Source organism: Solanum lycopersicum, chromosome 7, assembly GCF_036512215.1.
Source record: "Solanum lycopersicum chromosome 7, SLM_r2.1".
Classification (NCBI taxonomy): Eukaryota; Viridiplantae; Streptophyta; class Magnoliopsida; order Solanales; family Solanaceae; genus Solanum; species Solanum lycopersicum.
In genome coordinates, this window is record NC_090806.1 from 64,580,701 (window position 1) to 64,598,007 (window position 17,307).

The 17,307-nt window shown below is 34.4% G+C and overlaps 2 protein-coding genes across 2 annotated transcripts; both read left to right on the forward strand.

The window, feature by feature from the left end:
• The first annotated feature begins 1,735 nt into the window (after window positions 1–1,735).
• On the forward strand, window positions 1,736–4,291 carry LOC101252504 (uncharacterized). The gene has a single exon (XM_004243331.5). The coding sequence runs from the start codon at window positions 2,367–2,369 to the stop codon at window positions 4,032–4,034; it is 1,668 nt and encodes a 555-aa protein (XP_004243379.2). The 5' UTR covers window positions 1,736–2,366; the 3' UTR covers window positions 4,035–4,291.
• A 1,028-nt stretch (window positions 4,292–5,319) lies between these two features.
• Window positions 5,320–16,751, forward strand: LOC101252199 (26S proteasome non-ATPase regulatory subunit 2 homolog A). The gene is made up of 26 exons (XM_004243330.5): window positions 5,320–5,456; window positions 5,556–5,695; window positions 5,871–5,971; window positions 6,811–6,931; window positions 7,007–7,066; window positions 7,194–7,261; window positions 8,078–8,120; window positions 10,245–10,310; window positions 10,465–10,503; window positions 10,591–10,673; window positions 11,982–12,096; window positions 12,299–12,373; window positions 12,615–12,773; window positions 13,147–13,254; window positions 13,365–13,469; window positions 13,552–13,692; window positions 13,776–13,880; window positions 14,034–14,255; window positions 14,419–14,532; window positions 14,604–14,819; window positions 15,015–15,074; window positions 15,168–15,281; window positions 15,367–15,452; window positions 15,723–15,831; window positions 15,941–16,119; window positions 16,245–16,751. The coding sequence occupies exons 2-26, from the start codon at window positions 5,570–5,572 to the stop codon at window positions 16,318–16,320; spliced, it is 2,691 nt and encodes an 896-aa protein (XP_004243378.1). The 5' UTR covers window positions 5,320–5,456; window positions 5,556–5,569; the 3' UTR covers window positions 16,321–16,751.
• Window positions 16,752–17,307: the final 556 nt, after the last annotated feature.

Sequence of the window (17,307 nt, forward strand, 5' to 3'; positions counted from 1 at the left end):
GCCAATTTTTAATAATTTTCATAAACAATCATATCATTATTTAATATTCACTAAATATTTCATCACTATTTTGGTGTTCACGTAAAAAATGATGTAATACAACGCAAACAAATACTAGAGAGGGTGTTTTTGTAAAAGATAAAAGATTGGGGTAAAATTTTAATTTTTAAAATATTGGCCCAAATACTAGAAAAAATTAGTATTTGGAAATTTGGGATATTTGCCAAATAATGACAAATTGTATGTACAAATATTATTTGCCAAATTTTTCCCAAATATTATTTGGAAAATTTATGGCCAAACGGGCCCAAAGTCTCGTGTTAATGTTATCAAAAAATAAAATAAATCATAATATTTTAATTGGTGTAAAAAAATATATACAAATTTAATTCAAAACAGATCGATAGTGAAAATGAAATAAATCTATAGAACATGCGAAAGTGGTCCATGAATCATTAAATCCAGGGATGTGATTATCAATCTTTGTCACCAAAACCTAACAAAAAGTACTTTCATAATTGGCCACACAAAAATAAAAATTAAATACTTCAGTATAATTCTAATTTCTAAGGGAAAACAATAACCTTCTTGTAAAATTATTTTACCCCTTTTTTACTTTACCATTATGTTCTTAGAATTAGGAGAAAATTACAATTTCAGTAAATTAATAAAAGCACTTTCCAAATGCTAGTATAACCTGAAAAATACAGGTTATGCGCTAAAGATAAAATAAAATACATTGGATGCATATATTTTTGAACTTTTAGTGCAAATAAGTTTTTGGGCAATTTTAATATATAGCAAATAAAAAATTTATATTTGTACGCTATAGCAAAGTTTGCATAATTGCGTTCCATAGCAAACATAGAAACTGTATAATTCGTTATACATATATAGTTGAAGCAAATTGTATGAAACGAAGTGTATAAAGTGTAAAAGAGAAAGACACTTGGGCAGAGAATTGTATAAAAACGAAGTATATAAAACGAGTTGTATTATTATAAGTGTACAGAACGATTATATACAATTTGAATTTGTATAAAATGAGAAAGAGAGAAAGACAAAAGAGACTTGACAAGGAATATACAATTGAATCGAATTGTATAAAGCGAGAAAGAGAGAAATTACATACCATTTGAGAACTGTATAAAACGAGAAAGAGAGAAAGAGAAAAGAAACTGGGCAGGGGAGTATTTTTATTGTATAATTATAAGTGTATAGGACGAAAATATATGTACTTGCATGTGTATATACAATTTTCTCACGCTTTAAACAAACAGAAACACAATTTATACATTTCGCTTATGTTTGTATAAGTCAGAAAGGCGAGGGTGGCGAGCGAGATTTGGGAGAGTGGTGAGCAAGATCTGGAAGAGGGGAGAGAGGGGAACAAAAACATATGTATTTATACAATTTTCTCTGTGTTTGTATAAAAATGAGGAAGCGAGCGAGAGATTGGAGAGTGGCGAGTGAGATATTTGGGAGAGAGGCGTCTGACTATTTTTCGCAAACGATTGCTATGGAGCACAATTAAATCAAACCCTATCTACCCTATTTATTTTAGGTTATTAATTTGCTATTATATAGAAATTTCTCATAAGTTTTAATATCAAAGAGAGGATTGTGATTCAAAATTGACCGTGTTTAGAAAAAAGTAAATCTTTATGTATATCGAAATCAAAGAACTACCAAATTTATTGATTATTTATATCATTAAATAAATCATTAGCGATAAATTTTATCGATAGCTAATTGTTTTAATATATTTTTTTAGTGATACAAAAAGAAGACATTCTGAAAATTGAGAATTTCAACAAATCTGAAACTCAAAATTGCAAAAAAAAAAAAGAAGAAAAAAAGTGAGGTTTTTGACTAAAGTGATCCACCAAACTCAACTGCTAAATTAGTTATAAATGGACCCCTACCCCTTCCTTTTTCTTTATTTCATATTACCCTACATTTTGAGAACATTAATCTCACTTTAAGTATCTAGAAAGCAAGCAAGAAAAAAAAAAATAAATACTCTATCCGTCCTATAATAGTCAATAACTAAGAATAGTTGCTTCATATTAATTATTCATTTTACTGAATCAAAAAAATATTATTTTTTTTTAAAAAAAATATTCATGTAAAATTTTCAAATAACTTTTTTAAGGAATTTAGTATATTTACAATTTTCTTAAAAAATATAAAGTAAAAAGTGATTAACTAATATGAGAAGGACGACAGTGGGACTAATAAATATAATATAAAGCCACAAGACAAATAAACACACTATCTTTTGACTATGGACCAAATCATGATTTTATATTTTCTGCCTATAATTAAGGTGCCTTGTTGTTTAGACATTCTTAATGGAATAGCACATGCAGCATGCACCAAAAGCCATAATTTTACCTACCCCACAAATCACACTAAAATTTCCCCCACAATTCCTCAATCTACGCACATCATCACGGAAAAAGCTAGAATTAAACCAAAGTATTGCATTTTTAATAACTTTATATAAACTCTTCATAAGAACCAAGAAATTAACCAGTACACCTCAATATTCTATTTGTTTCACTATGGGGCATTTTATCAAGCAAGTGGTGTGCATTCTGTTCTTGGTGATTTCAACTCCGTCTGTGCAAATTGAAGCTAGAAATAGCAAGTTTATGATAATTCCTACATCTCCTTCACCTGCTCCTACTCCGATTTCTAATGAAATTAGTTTCCCTCCTTTTTCATCGTTAAGTCCAACACCAGCACCAGCACCAACACCGGACTTTAATGATTTTGGATTTCCTCCTTTGTCGTTTTTAAGTCCAACACCATCACCGATAGAGGGTGATCAAGATCCTGGTTTGCCAACACCGGCGGGGGCACCGGAGGAAGGTGATATTGAAGCACCAGCACCACTTTTGAGTGACACTCCTTATGGACTTTATGGTCCTCATGCTCAGGAAGTTCCTTCTACTACTCTCACAAATTTTGATGATGTAGAAAAGGAATTACAAGGTGCCCGTTTCAACACGGACGAGTCCTACAATAACAATAACAACAACAACAATAACAATGGATACTCTGATAATTACAACTACGATAGCCACTCGAAGAATTACAACAACAATGATGGTCACTCGGAGAATTACAATAACAACAATGGGTATTCCCAAAATTACAACAACAATGATTTCTCCGAGACTTACAACAACAACGACGATGCTTTCTCAGAGAATCACAACAACAACAATGATGCTTTCTCGGAGAATCACAACAACAACAATGATGGTTTTTCGGAGAATTACAACAACCTCAACCATAACAACAATGATTTCTCCGAAAAATACAACCACAACAACAATGATTTCTCCGAGAATTACAACAACAACAACAATGTTTTCTCCAAGAATTACAACAATAACAATGATTTCTCCGAGAAATACAACAACAACAACAATGTTTTCTCCGAGAATTACAACAACAACAACAATGATTTCTCCGAGAAATACAACAACAACAACAAACTCTACTCTGAGAATAATAACAACAACAACAACGACGACAATAGCTACTCCAAGAATTACAACAGCAACAATGATTTCTCCGAGAATTACAACAACAACAACAATGGTTTCTCTGAAAATTACAACAACAATGACTTCTCGGGGAATTACAAAACTAACAACAACAACAATGTTTTCTCTGAGAATTACAACAACAACGGGTACTCCAATAGTTACAACAACAACAACAACAACAACAGATACTCTGAGAATATGTCAGAGAGGCAAGGATTAAGCGACACAAGATTCTTGAACAATGGCAAGTACTACTATGACATCAAGAATGACAATCCCAACAACAACAATGATCATGCTAACAGCTACAATAACAATGCAAATATGGTGGAAACTCAAGGATTCAGTGAGACACGATTTTCGGACAATGGCAACTACTTTTATGGTAAAAATGGTGAGAAAATGACCATGGAAGAGTTCAAAAGACAACAGGACTATCCAGGCACTGAGGATCAGTATGAACTTCCTTGAAGATAAAACATTTATCAATTGGTTCAGAACACAAGGACAAAAGCAGGGGAGGATATTCAAATAGATTTTACATTGAATTTTTAAGTTATTTTGAGTGAGTGTTTGTGTATTAGTTCTACTTGTGTCTGCAAACACTTTTTTTTTTTTAATAGTTCTACAAATCAGACCAAGGGAACTTTGTGTTGTTCAACACTTTTCAATTTTTTTTAACTTTTTATAATGACATTATTGAAGCTTCATGCCTGCCTGGTTATAAACTTGTACTGAAGTAGTAATATTTTTGTACCTTCAGTTCTTTGTTTTCTTTTTTTTTTTTTGGTTACAAGGACACCGTAATCGCCTGTAACCCACCGGAAATATAAACCACATTAGGCAAGTCAATGGAGATGATGGCTTTATTTTATTTGAGCAGATTTATTTAGTAATCCAAGATATCGACTCCTATAAACTTGTCTAATTAAAAAAAATGTACGCGAATTACATGAGGTTTGGAGCCATAACCTATTCTTTTTCAAGTTTGAATTTCAAATTTTACATAAAGATTTCAAAAATTGTATTAAAAGAAAAAAGTCTGAGAAAGGAAAAAGAAAAACAGAGAAAAGATTACATGAGCATCTTACTTTTGCTCTAGATGTGAGTTTTTTCAATTCATTACACATCTCCCTCCTTTACCACTCCCTCAAGAAGGAAAAAAAGAAAGAAAGAAAACAATTTTGCACAGAGGTGTGGAACTTTAATTTTTCGATAGATCCTATATTTACATAAGAAAATTAATTAAATTTATATGTATATTAATTTGTAAATTCCTATTAAAATTGATCAACGAAATTTAAAATCTCTAAATCTTAATCCTCGCTTCGCCTGCACAGGAATAACGTTTTAGATCAGTTGGCTACTATGTGTATACTATTAAATATGGATTTAAAAACAAAAAATACTAATCTATGCAATATAATCGACTAATTTTAAGATTGGGAATTTTGGCTATAAATTCTGCAGTTCAACTTGAAGTTGAATTTCAGAATTTTCTAGAATTTGAAAAATAACAAAAATATTTTCACTCCGAATTACTCAAACAAAAATACAAAAAAAACAAAAACAAAACTCTGCTCAAACTAATATCAACGGCCCACTTAATCTAAAATGGGCTGTTAAAGTGAAAAGCCCATTCTTTACTTACCAGATCCAGTAGCAAGCCCATACAAAACAAGTAGTACAAATTTGGGCTTAAAGAGTCTATAACCATAAATGGGCCTTAAAATTGGCCAAGCCCACAAATCTTCTTGCCCCATTTGTCTCTGCAAATATATGCATATAAAAAAAAGTGCTACAACAAAACCCAAACAAGTATAACTTTAGCTTGGTGAAGACGAAAACCTTTGTTCTTTCTCTCGTCAGTGTTCAACATCAGTTCAATTTACCGTATGTTCACTATGTATTTGAATTTGAATTGATGAAATCAAGCTATTGCACAATCAATTTCAATAAATTTGTACTTACTACTCCTGTTTTCTCTGCTAGGGTTTTAGCTGACAATGTCGAAGACACCGGATCCAAACAGTACAGATGCTAGCGGCAGCAAGTCTACAAAAGAAGAGGCAACAATTAAGGTTCCTTCTAAGGACCCAAAGAAGAAGGATGATAAGAAGGATGAAGATCTCGTAAGTGAACTTGAATGAAAATCGATTATTTAATGTTTAAGTTTAGGAATTTTTAGTTTTTGTTACTAATTTTTGAGGGATATTGTGCTGAGAGAGTTATCACGGAATCAAAATTTAAAATTTGATTGATTAGATTGTGTTTTCGTTGTATGATTTTTGATTTTGCTGGGATTAGTCGGAGGAGGATTTGGCGTTGAAGCAGCAACTGGAACTGTATGTGGAGAGGGCTCAAGATGCTGATCCAGGACTACAAAAGGTTGCACTTGAGAGTATGAGGTATTTCTCTTTCACCCTTTCTTTTCGTGTTTTTTAGGGTATGTGGATGTTGAGGATTCACCAAGCAAAGTTGACCTAGTTTGGGATTAAGGGGTAGTTGTTGAGGTGAGTTGAAATTGGACAATGGTTACTGCTATAGATAGTGTAAAGGTTCTTGCTTTTGTTGAGCTCCACTTGGGAGATTAAATATGCTTTGGGGCTTTGATATTCTAGTTCCTTTGCACACTGTTGTTTCGAGGGAAATTCGGGTTACGCACAAGGAGGGGAACTGCCTGGTAGAAGTTATCTTTAGTGCTTTAAGGTGCCTTATTCCATTGTAGGTAAATAGCAGCTTGATGATGGTTCCACATTCCCCTTTTTCTCTTTTCTGTGGATGTTGCGTAGTACACCTTTAGTAGAAGACGTTCTTGAATATGAATGTAATAGTTGCAGTTTTATTGTTAGCTGACATGTTCTTTGGGAACTCTTTCAGAAAGTAGTGCGACCCCCTTTGACAGGTGCTAAATCCATCAGTTAGACATGGTAAGTTAGACATGACAACTGATGGAAAATGAATGTAAGCATGTGTAAAAGACAGCCTTTTGGAGAATTAGCAAGCACTACATGCATATGAAGCATGTACGTTATAATATTGCATCCTCCAAATATCGGTGGAAGAATAAAAACTGTACTTCTTTTTTTCTAGACTTTGTCTATAAGCTCCTATCTTCACTTTGTATGAGAAATCATACGCCGACTTTAATCTTCAATCCTTAAAGTTTTTAGGTTCTGTCATTTACATAAGCAAGGAGACATTTTCTTTTTGGCTCTTATGCTTATTCATCTTTCCTTTGTTATAGACAGGAAATACGTACATCAACAAGCTCGATGACATCAGTTCCAAAACCATTGAAGTTCTTGCGTCCCCACTATGGAACACTGAAGGGATTTTATGAAAAGATGCCAGACTCAGATTTGAAGGTATGGAATTGGCGTTGCACTTAACTGCTGTCGAAGTTGAATAAATTTCACTTACGCAATTTCAACTGCATGCAGAAACTTATGGCAGATATACTTTCTGTTTTGGCTCTGACAATGTCTGCTGAAGGAGAAAGGGTATGTCTTGTTTTTGGTGCATTTTAATAACTGTGCATGTGTGATATGCTATCACTCGTGCTTTTTTGAACATTTACAACTTCTTCATCTATTTTATGGCTATTATCAATTCTATTGGTTCTTACAGGAGAGCTTGAAGTATAGACTGGTGGGCTCTCAAGGTGAAATTGGTTCCTGGGGACATGAATACGTTAGGTAAGTTTGATAGCTAGTACATTTGTCTTATCCTCTCTGTTCATCCCATTTATATGGCTATTCCTTTAGTAAGAACATATTTATTATTTGAAACTTATTTTGGAATAGCTTACCAAGATATGACTTCAGAAAATCTGCATCTTCTCTGGGAAGTTAGCTCTTTCAAGAGCTTGTATTTGTATTTATATTATTTGCCAGTCTTGACGGACGTCAATGGTGCAAATGAGTATGTGCATAGCATCTCTGGCATGTGCTGTTTTGTGAAACATAGTACCTAGCGCAGCTGTGTGTTAAGTTGATCTAGGATAAAGAAATAAACTTTATATTTGCATGAGTGATGGTTCATTTTTAGGGGAAAGGAATACATAGCAGTAGTGAAGTGTATCTACGTCCTTCTCCCACTTGTCGGGGTTGAGCTGTAGGAGTAAAGACATGGAGATTCCAAGCTTGAATCTCAGCTACAACATCCAGTGAGAGCCCATCTACTTCAGCTTTAGTGACGGCCTGGCAGAATTAACTTGCACCTGTGTCTATGGGATTTAGTATGCTGTTCGATGGATCAGTCATGTTGGACGCTAACTGACCTCAAATCACCGTTATTGTCATCCAGATATATTTATCAATATTGTAGTGTGATGTTAATGCTAATTTCCATTGTAATGCATGAAATGACTTTCTGATTGTGTTCCATTTCAATACAAGATACTAGCTCTAAACAGCATACACATTACTTTGTGTGTGAATTCATGTGTTTCATTTCTTAATTCTTGCTCAGTCCATCTTGTACCTCAAGCATTGGTCCGATTATTTCTACAGGAACTTAGCTGGAGAAATTTCTCAAGAGTATGTAAAACGACAGGTTTGTTTTCTTTTATCTCTTAAGTTGTGTAAGGTTTCAGAAGAATATTACTATGTGTTTTTATACCATTTGTGCCGTTCATGCTTTGTTTAGAGTTTTGGTTACTTTATGCATCAGTAATTCAGGCTAACTTTTACTGCTATGTACATATGTACCTTCTATCATTTTTATACAAGTCATTGATGCTCTGCATATTACCACTAGAGTAATTCCATGAGGCCCGGGCCTGGGCCCAAACTCAAGGTATAAAAGTAATAAATTTAATTAAAGAAGTATAGTTTATATCATATTTTTTACTTTATAATAAATATATAATCTAATGGCACGCTGGACAGTTGATAAGTCTTCATAATTATTTAAGTTCTTAATCATTTAATTGGATATTTTAATTAAAAATTACTATTTATGAGGAAAAAGTTTGGCTGGAGAATTAGGAAAAAAAAAGAACACAAGTGGTTAGATATTTTATAAAATAACATGATTTAAATACGTAAACGAGTACAATTCAATGAAAATCATAAATCGAAGAGTATTGACATTTTTATGAATTTGTGAGCAAGCAACTTATTAATTATCCACAGAAATAAATATAATTTGATATTTATTAAGTTCTGATTTCATTCGTAATTTTTTGCAGCAGGAGTTTCTGATTTTTTTTGATCTTATAGAAAAATCCAATACAACAAAAAAATTCAATAACTTGAAGTTTATATTGCAATAGTTTTGACCTTAATTTAGAGGCTTTATAAAAATTAACTTAATAATAATCTTATAAGAATATTAATAAATAATAATTAAAGTATATTAAAAGGATTTCATTTGATCCATTTTACATCTTTTTTTACTTTTTTATAAACTCCTTGAATACCACATCCATCCCATTATAATTATTTTTTTAGTTTTTTTTTTTTCACTTCTAAATAAAAACAATATATATACAATGTATTACTAAATACCATATTCATTAGATGCTTTTTGAGAATTAAAACAATTTTTAAGAGAACTATTAGGGTATAATTGAAAATAATTTGTGCATTTTAATTTGGTACTAACAATTGTTTTTAGATATTTTTTTGAGGGAAGGGACTATTAATGTAAGAGAGAGTATTAACTAAAAGGTAATAATTAATATAATAAGTGGTGAGAAGAGATTCATAAAGTCACACCAATAACAAAGGCCCATGTGAGAATGATCTTAAGAAAAAAAGTGGGGCAAAATGGGAATATGTTGCACCAAATCGGTTGTTACATAAAATGAGACTTTTTATGTTATGTAATGGTGAATTCAATGTTATGGTACAATATGATTTTAGTAACAACCAAATCAAACATCATATTTAAACTAACAATATTCCAAACAAGTTATAGACTTTAAGGTTAGAAATATTATAGTACTAACTTGAATTTATTGAAATTTTGTCCTGTGGGATGATTTTAGAAGGAAAAAAAGGTTCTGCTGAAACTCTTGCTCCCATGAAATTAAAACTTGATGAATATCAGAAGAAACTTATTTTATTTCTAACTAAGAAATTCTCTCCTCAGAAATTCATAGAACTTGCGATGTTTTTTATTAATGATCTTTGTCCACTTGTAATCATCTAGATACTTTAAATCATGTTGTTTTATAGATTACCAAACATCCTGTGTCTCTTTGATATTTTCAAATTCTCTACCCAAGTTTACTTTCTTATAAATAGTTTTTCAATTGGTACTTATCCAATTATGTGTTAAAAACTTTGATATTTATGAATACTTATCACCAAATACATGTTTAATGTGACACCAAATGATATGCTATGAAGTAAAATTAATTATTATAATCATTTTTTATTATATTTGAGTTTGACCCTGGGCTTAGCACAAGCCTGATGGAACTACTAGGTTTATATGTACAAATTTGCTGCTTGAAGGCTGTAACAGTTACCTGTTCTTTTTAAAAGGCTATAACATTTACCTGTTCTTTTTCATTTTGAATAAGTAGCAGCAAAATGCTTCAAGCCTTTTTCGACCTTTATCTTGTGAATGTTATGCATGCCTTTTTACATATGAATTATGCAATAACTTCTAAAATTAGGTTTTCAATCAGCATTCTGTTTCTATCTTACAATGCATTAACAATGTCAGAGTGAAGAAGCCTCAATTGATGATCTAATGGAGCTTGTGCAACAAATTGTTGCTTTTCACATGAAGGTATCATTCTTCAGATTTAATTTTAGTTGAGTTGCAGGATAGAAGTATAAAAGTTCACTTACCTTTTTCCGTTATGATGCGGAAACATATCACTTTCATCTCCTTTTGTTTTCAAAGATCCAAATGTTGACTGATATCTTGTTCTGCAATGCAGCATAATGCTGAGCCCGAGGCTGTTGATCTTTTAATGGAGGTAGTTTTCTCTCTCCGTGTCTTTACATAACCTACGCACTGTTTCCATGAGTGGTGCTGATGAGGTGTCTCATTGAAATAATTTCAGGTTGAAGATCTTGATCTCTTAGTTGAGCACGTTGATAATACAAATTACAAAAGGACATGCTCCTATCTCACCAGTTCAGCTAAGTGAGTTTGCTCAAGACGCAATTTTGGAAGTTCTTTGTCAGGAATTTGAATCTTGCGAATTTTCTCTTGGCAAATTAAGATATGCTGGAGTTTTATGTAGTTTTGATGCTCTTAGTTTCATCATCCTCAATTTTTGTTATGATAACCATGGTGCACTCTCTAACTTTCACGCACCTCGATTAATTCCACTGGGTATCTGATACCTCCCCCACTAGTGCAGGTGCCAGGTAGTCACAAACGTTGTCATGGTTTTGAACCTACTTCATTGACTGCTAGGCTACACCCTTATGTGCTATTCTCATGTGTCCTCTATTATCTGCAGTTTACCACCAACCTACAAGTTGTTTTCATTTGATAGTGGAACTATTGTAAAAATTGGAGTTGATCTATTGCATTACGGTAAGAAAGCCAGGGCAAAGGAAAGCTGCCCAGGATTACCAAATCACTCTAGTGCTATGAACATTTAAATACATAGTTTTATTTGTGGCTATATCTAGTTGGATTGTAGATTCAAATTTATTAACTAAAATTGATGGATTGCTTAGAAAGAGACCTTTCTTTGATAGCCTGTGTATCCATTGTATCAAGCTTCGTGATTAGTTAGGTAATGCGCGACTCTCTTGCCTTCTCTACTTGATGAAGACCAGACAACTTGATTCATCGCCTAGAAGTTCTTTTGTTATACTGTACTATTTATGCTTACTTTTAAGACGAGGGCCTACCACTTCCTGAACTTTTTTTTTGCTAAAGATAGTTGGTTCACGTGATGCCTTGAGAGTTTTTATCAAGGACAGATTAAATTCAGAATTGGGAAAGATATAGGTAGAGTCCGAAGCAAGGTAATAATAGTCGGTTGGATCTTCCTACAAGAAATAAGCGAAGGCGTGTTGGTACTTAGATCCTTATTCATTACCCCTTGCAAGCCTATCTTTGGGAGTGGATAACTTCGTAGAAGTTAAGTCTGAATAACTGGTTTGTTCTGGTTCGTAGAGCCTTACTTGAGCAACAAGGTTCTTAGGAAGCCCTTCTTTCCGATTTTCAGCTTGCTTTGGATGTGTCAATTCCTCTCTGGTGGAAGCCAAGGAGTAAAAACCCCGTGACTTCTTTTTAAGATATAAAAAGATACTACTTTACTTATCACACCCCCCCCCCCCCCCCCCCCACACACACACTTGCTTTTTGTTATTCCATCATTTCTTTTGTTTGTTTTCTGCTGGTGATTACCTCTGGTCGTACATATTATCTAATGTCTACATTGGATTCTCCATGACTTCTGCATTAGAACTCATGATTTTTTTTGTCTAACAGATACCTTCCTGGACCTGACGACATGTTGGTTCTTGATATTGCATATACCATCTATATGAAATTTGAGGAGTATCCGAGTGCACTTGTGACTGCACTATACCTGGATAACACACAGGTCTGTATTTTTTATTACTACCATTCTCCCCACACTCTTTCTTAAAAAAAACATCGTTTGTTGGAGCGTAGGGATGTTTGCTCAAGTATAGCGGATCTGTTCTCTTGAAAGTTTAAGAGTCTTAATTGATCTGTAGATTTTATATTTGAAATTAGGGTATAATTTGATTTTGTTTTGGTTTGGTTTATATCATTGTTCGCAGTATGTAAAGCAAGTTTTTACATCGTGTGATGATCTTCTGCGGAAGAAGCAGTTCTGTTACATTCTTGCTCGCCATGTAAGTTCTCCATTATTCTATTCTGTCATTTTCTGGCTCACAATGTCTCTGTGTGGATTTCCTTTTATGGATTCTCTTTCTTCTCAGTGTCCTCTCTTCCCTTCACTTCCAAATAATTCTCTCCTGACCCCGCATTCCCTGCCCCAGAGAGTTACTAGTGCCGGATTTATAGCTTGTGACATAGATCAGTTTTATCTTCGATGGTTCATATCAGATTGTTGATTAATGTCTGGATATGCAGGGTCAGACATTTGAGCTTGATGAAGAGATGTGTGCAGAAGATGAAGAAAGAGAAGGATTACAGGAGATAATTAACAACACTAAATTAAGTGAAGGCTATCTTACACTTGCTCGTGATATTGAGGTTATGGAAGCAAAAACCCCTGATGACATATACAAGGTTTGCATTTATAAATTTATCGTTCCCTCGTCACGTTTGATTTACATCTACTGTTGCGTAGGTTCTCTATATTCCTTAATTTAAATATATGAATCTAACAGTCCCTGGGTGGTGACCCCCCCCCCCCCCTCCTCAATACTCCTTTTTCTCCTTGAGTTGCTACAAGAAGAACGAAAAGAATAATAACGATGAGCTAAATAAATTCTCTATCTTGTTTTATTTTCTTCATCTAAAGAATAGTATCTTGTTTTATTTCTTCATATCCTTGGTGAAGAAGAGCTTGTTTGGCAAATTATGTTTATTACATATCATAACTATGTTCAAACAGAAGTAACCAAAAATTGTGCTAATTCCCTTTGGTTTAATTTATCAGCCACATTTGCTTGATGGCCGGGCTAGTGCAGGGGCAAGTGTAGATTCTGCAAGACAAAATTTGGCCTCTACATTTGTAAATGCCTTTGTCAATGCTGGCTTTGGTCAGGTATATAATGCGTTCTGTTTGTTTAGGTTACTCTCTCTCTCTCTATATATATATCTATATATATATATATAGGTCTGAATATTCTTATTCACTTTATATTTCGGCTCTAGGATAAGTTGATGACTGTACCCTCAGAGGCGTCAAGTGGTGGTGCCTCAACAAGCTGGCTTTTCAAAAATAAAGAACATGGAAAAGCTAGCGCTGCAGCTAGTCTGGTGCGTTGTTTTTAGCCGGGTGTCACTATTCGTTTTCATTAGCTATCATGAGGTTAACAATTGTTCCTGCCTAAACATTTAGGGTATGATCCTGCTTTGGGATGTTGATTCTGGTCTTGCACAAATTGACAAGTATTTTCATAGTACTGATACCCACGTCATTGCTGGTGCACTATTGGGAGTTGGGATTGTGAACTGTGGTATCAAGAACGAATGTGACCCTGTGAGTTCCTTGATGTTGTGTTCTACTCTATTTCTTCTACAAAACTTGATAGCCCTGGATCTTAATATAAATATTTTGAGCAGGCATTGGCACTTCTAGCTGAATATATAGACAAAGAGGACCCTTCAATTAGAATCGGTGCTATAATGGGCCTTGGTCTTGCTTATGCTGGTTCTCAGAATGAGCAGGTAGAGTTCCTAGTTGTCTTTTAATTTGTGTGGACATGAAACTTACTTATCTCTTTTTAGTTAGCAATAGGTTTACCATGTAAAAACTTTATTTTCGTTGCAACAGAAGCTTCTAGAGATTACAACTATTTAATTGACTTCACTGATTTTCAGATCCGTAGTAAATTGACACCAATACTTGGAGATAGCAAGGCGTCCCTTGATGTGCTTGCCTTTACTGCTATATCATTGGGATTGGTATATGTGGGTTCATGCAACGAAGAGATTGCTCAGGCAATCATATTTGCATTGATGGAACGAAGTGAGTCAGAATTGGGAGAGCCCTTTGCCCGTCTGTTGCCTCTTGGTCTTGGTCTCCTGTATCTTGGAAAACAGGTAAACCAAATTTTTGTGTGCTGTCGCTGTCATTAACTTTGGGAGGATAAATATAATTAACTTCCAGTTCTTAGAATCCCAATAGCCTGCGGATCAATGTTGAGATTTTGCGGATCTCTTTTCTTGCCATAATGATTTTGGATACATCTTCTATTTTCTACAGGAAAGCGTTGAGGCTACAGCCGAGGTCTCGAAGACCTTCAATGAAAAGATTAGAAAGCATTGCGATATGACCCTGCTTTCTTGTGCCTATGCCGGAACAGGCAATGTGCTCAAGGTAGTACAAGACTTGTGCTTTTAAGTGGTTTCATGAGGGCAACACAATAACTGAAAGTTACAATGTTTCAGGTCCAACATTTTCTTGGTCAATGTGCCCAACATTTTGAGAAGGGTGAAACCTTCCAGGGACCGGCCGTCCTGGGTATTGCGATGGTGGCAATGGCTGAAGAACTTGGACTCGAAATGGCCATACGTTCACTAGAACATCTTTTGCAGTATGGAGAGCAAAATATCAGAAGAGCAGTTCCTTTGGCTCTTGCCCTTCTGTGCATTTCAAACCCAAAAGTATAGAGAAAAATAACTTTTACCATTGACCTCTCCTACATTTGTCCTTTTTCTGTTGCTTCTTTAGAGTTGAGTTACTTAAAAGTATTCTTGTTAAGTCTTCCACTCATAAGCAGTAGATGCCCAGGCTTTTTTCTCTTTTTTTAGGGGGGGTCATGTGCAGGCATAACTTTTGCTCCTTGGTGGTTCGTACAGGTCAATGTGATGGACACTCTGAGCAGGCTCAGTCATGATTCAGATTCCGAAGTAGCTATGGTATGTTTGAAGAACGGGAGAAAGTAGATGTTTGTGTTACACTATTAAAAAGAATTCTCAAATCTGAACTGCTTATCTAAATGGTTTATGTAGGCTGCTATCATTTCTTTGGGATTGATAGGTGCAGGGACAAACAATGCCAGAATAGCTGGCATGCTGCGTAATCTGTCCAGTTACTACTACAAAGAAGCCAACCTTCTGTTCTGTGTAAGAACTAATTTTCCTAGTTCCCTTATGGGAACTCTGTAATATTAAGTTCACGGTCGATCTAATCGTAGGATCGTTTCTGCAGGTGCGGATCGCCCAGGGTCTTGTTCACTTGGGAAAGGGATTGTTAACTCTCTCACCATATCATTCTGAACACTTTCTGTTATCTCCGTAAGCCCTCTCTTCTACAACTTGCACATAGTTCAATGGAGACAAGTTCTCTTTTGCTGTGTAACAGTGAACATCGGTGCATTAAACTTTGAACTGTTACTCTAGTTTGTTATATCCCAATTCTGTTGCAGTCTGTGCAGTAGATTTATTCTTTAGAGTCTGATTAACTAAAATATAAAATACTGCTATTCAGAGCTTAATGAGTTAGTAGCTCTCTTTGATCCTATACAGAGTTCCATAGTTGACCAGACCACCTTTGAACCTTTTCAGGACTGCATTGGCTGGACTGGTTACTCTGCTGCATGCATGTCTTGATATGAAGGCCATTATCTTGGGGAAATATCACTACATTCTTTATTTCCTAACCTTAGCTATGCAGGTTTGCTGTCCGTTGAACAAAGCATCTCTTTCTTCCCTTTTTTTGGGTCCATTTCTGGCTTTTCTGCTATCAGCTCCTAAATTTATGTCCTTTTTCTCTTACTTCACAGCCAAGAATGCTGCTTACTGTGGATGAAAATTTGAAACCCTTGTCGGTTCCTGTCCGTGTTGGCCAAGCTGTTGATGTTGTAGGTCAGGCAGGTCGACCCAAGACCATTACTGGTTTCCAGACCCATTCTACCCCTGTTCTACTTGCTGCCGGCGATCGAGCTGAGCTCGCAACTGAGAAGTATACTTATGCTTTGCGCTTTGATATTTATTCTGAAGACATTTTTTAAAAAAGAAGTTACCTTTGTTTTTTTAACAATGTCGTTCGTGTAGCTTGTCTTGCTCACATTTGTTGTCGATGCTCAGGTACATTCCTCTCTCGCCCATTCTTGAAGGCTTTGTCATCTTGAAGGAGAATCCTGATTACAGAGATGATCAATAGTGACCTCCAAAAGGTATATGAATGGACGAGTCGGAAGAAGTTTTTTAGATGGTTTACGATATTTGTTCAAGGAAGAATGGCTGGAGTTATTGATAACACTGTCTAATATGCTGAAGTTGCTTTGCGATGAGATCCATTTACTAACATGCTATCTGGGCCATCTTCGCTTAGAAGTGTCTGAGTTTTTCAACTTTGTTTTTCACCGGCACTGTCTTTCATGATGTGTTCTTTACTTTTGCCCCATTGATGTACTCTGTATAAAACTCCAGATAGTTATTTATTTCAGAAGTTGAAACCGAAATCGTTGTTACAGATTTCTGTTCACGTTCACGGAATTTGTTTTATTTCAGGCATAGTGTAATGATACTGCTTTATGCTTTGTGAGAACTGAGTAATGTAAAAGATGAAAATGACGATATTTTTTATCATGATCTTAGTTTCTGCATATGATTAGTTATTCTAGTCTTGTAATATATGAATTGATTAGTAATGCACAGTTATAAAGCAGAGATTAGTAAACATTTTAGTTCTAATATGGGATCACATCTTGCATTATGTTTCCTTTTAATGTATGAAATTGTATGATCATTTTAGATCGTTTGAACAACTAATCTTGAAAGCGTTTTTTCAAAACAAAAATAAAGATGGTAAGAAGCATTGAGGGTAATCAATTTTGAAGAGCATTTTTCGAATAACAATTAGTGTTTGATCAAATTTTTAGTAAGCATTTTTAGGTGATTTTTTTAAGATATAACTTTTGTTTTTTCTAAAAGTTTGATCAAATATCTCAGTTTTGGAAAAGAAAAGTATTTCTTTCCTTCCAATTTGATTGGACATGAACTTTAAGAAAATAAAGATTCTTTTTTGAAATTTTGTCAATTTAAATTAAATATTTATGAATATGCAATATGATTTGGTTTTATAGTTTTAAATATGCTAGCTAGAATATTAGGATTAATAAATTACCAAAAAAGAAAAAAAATGTTT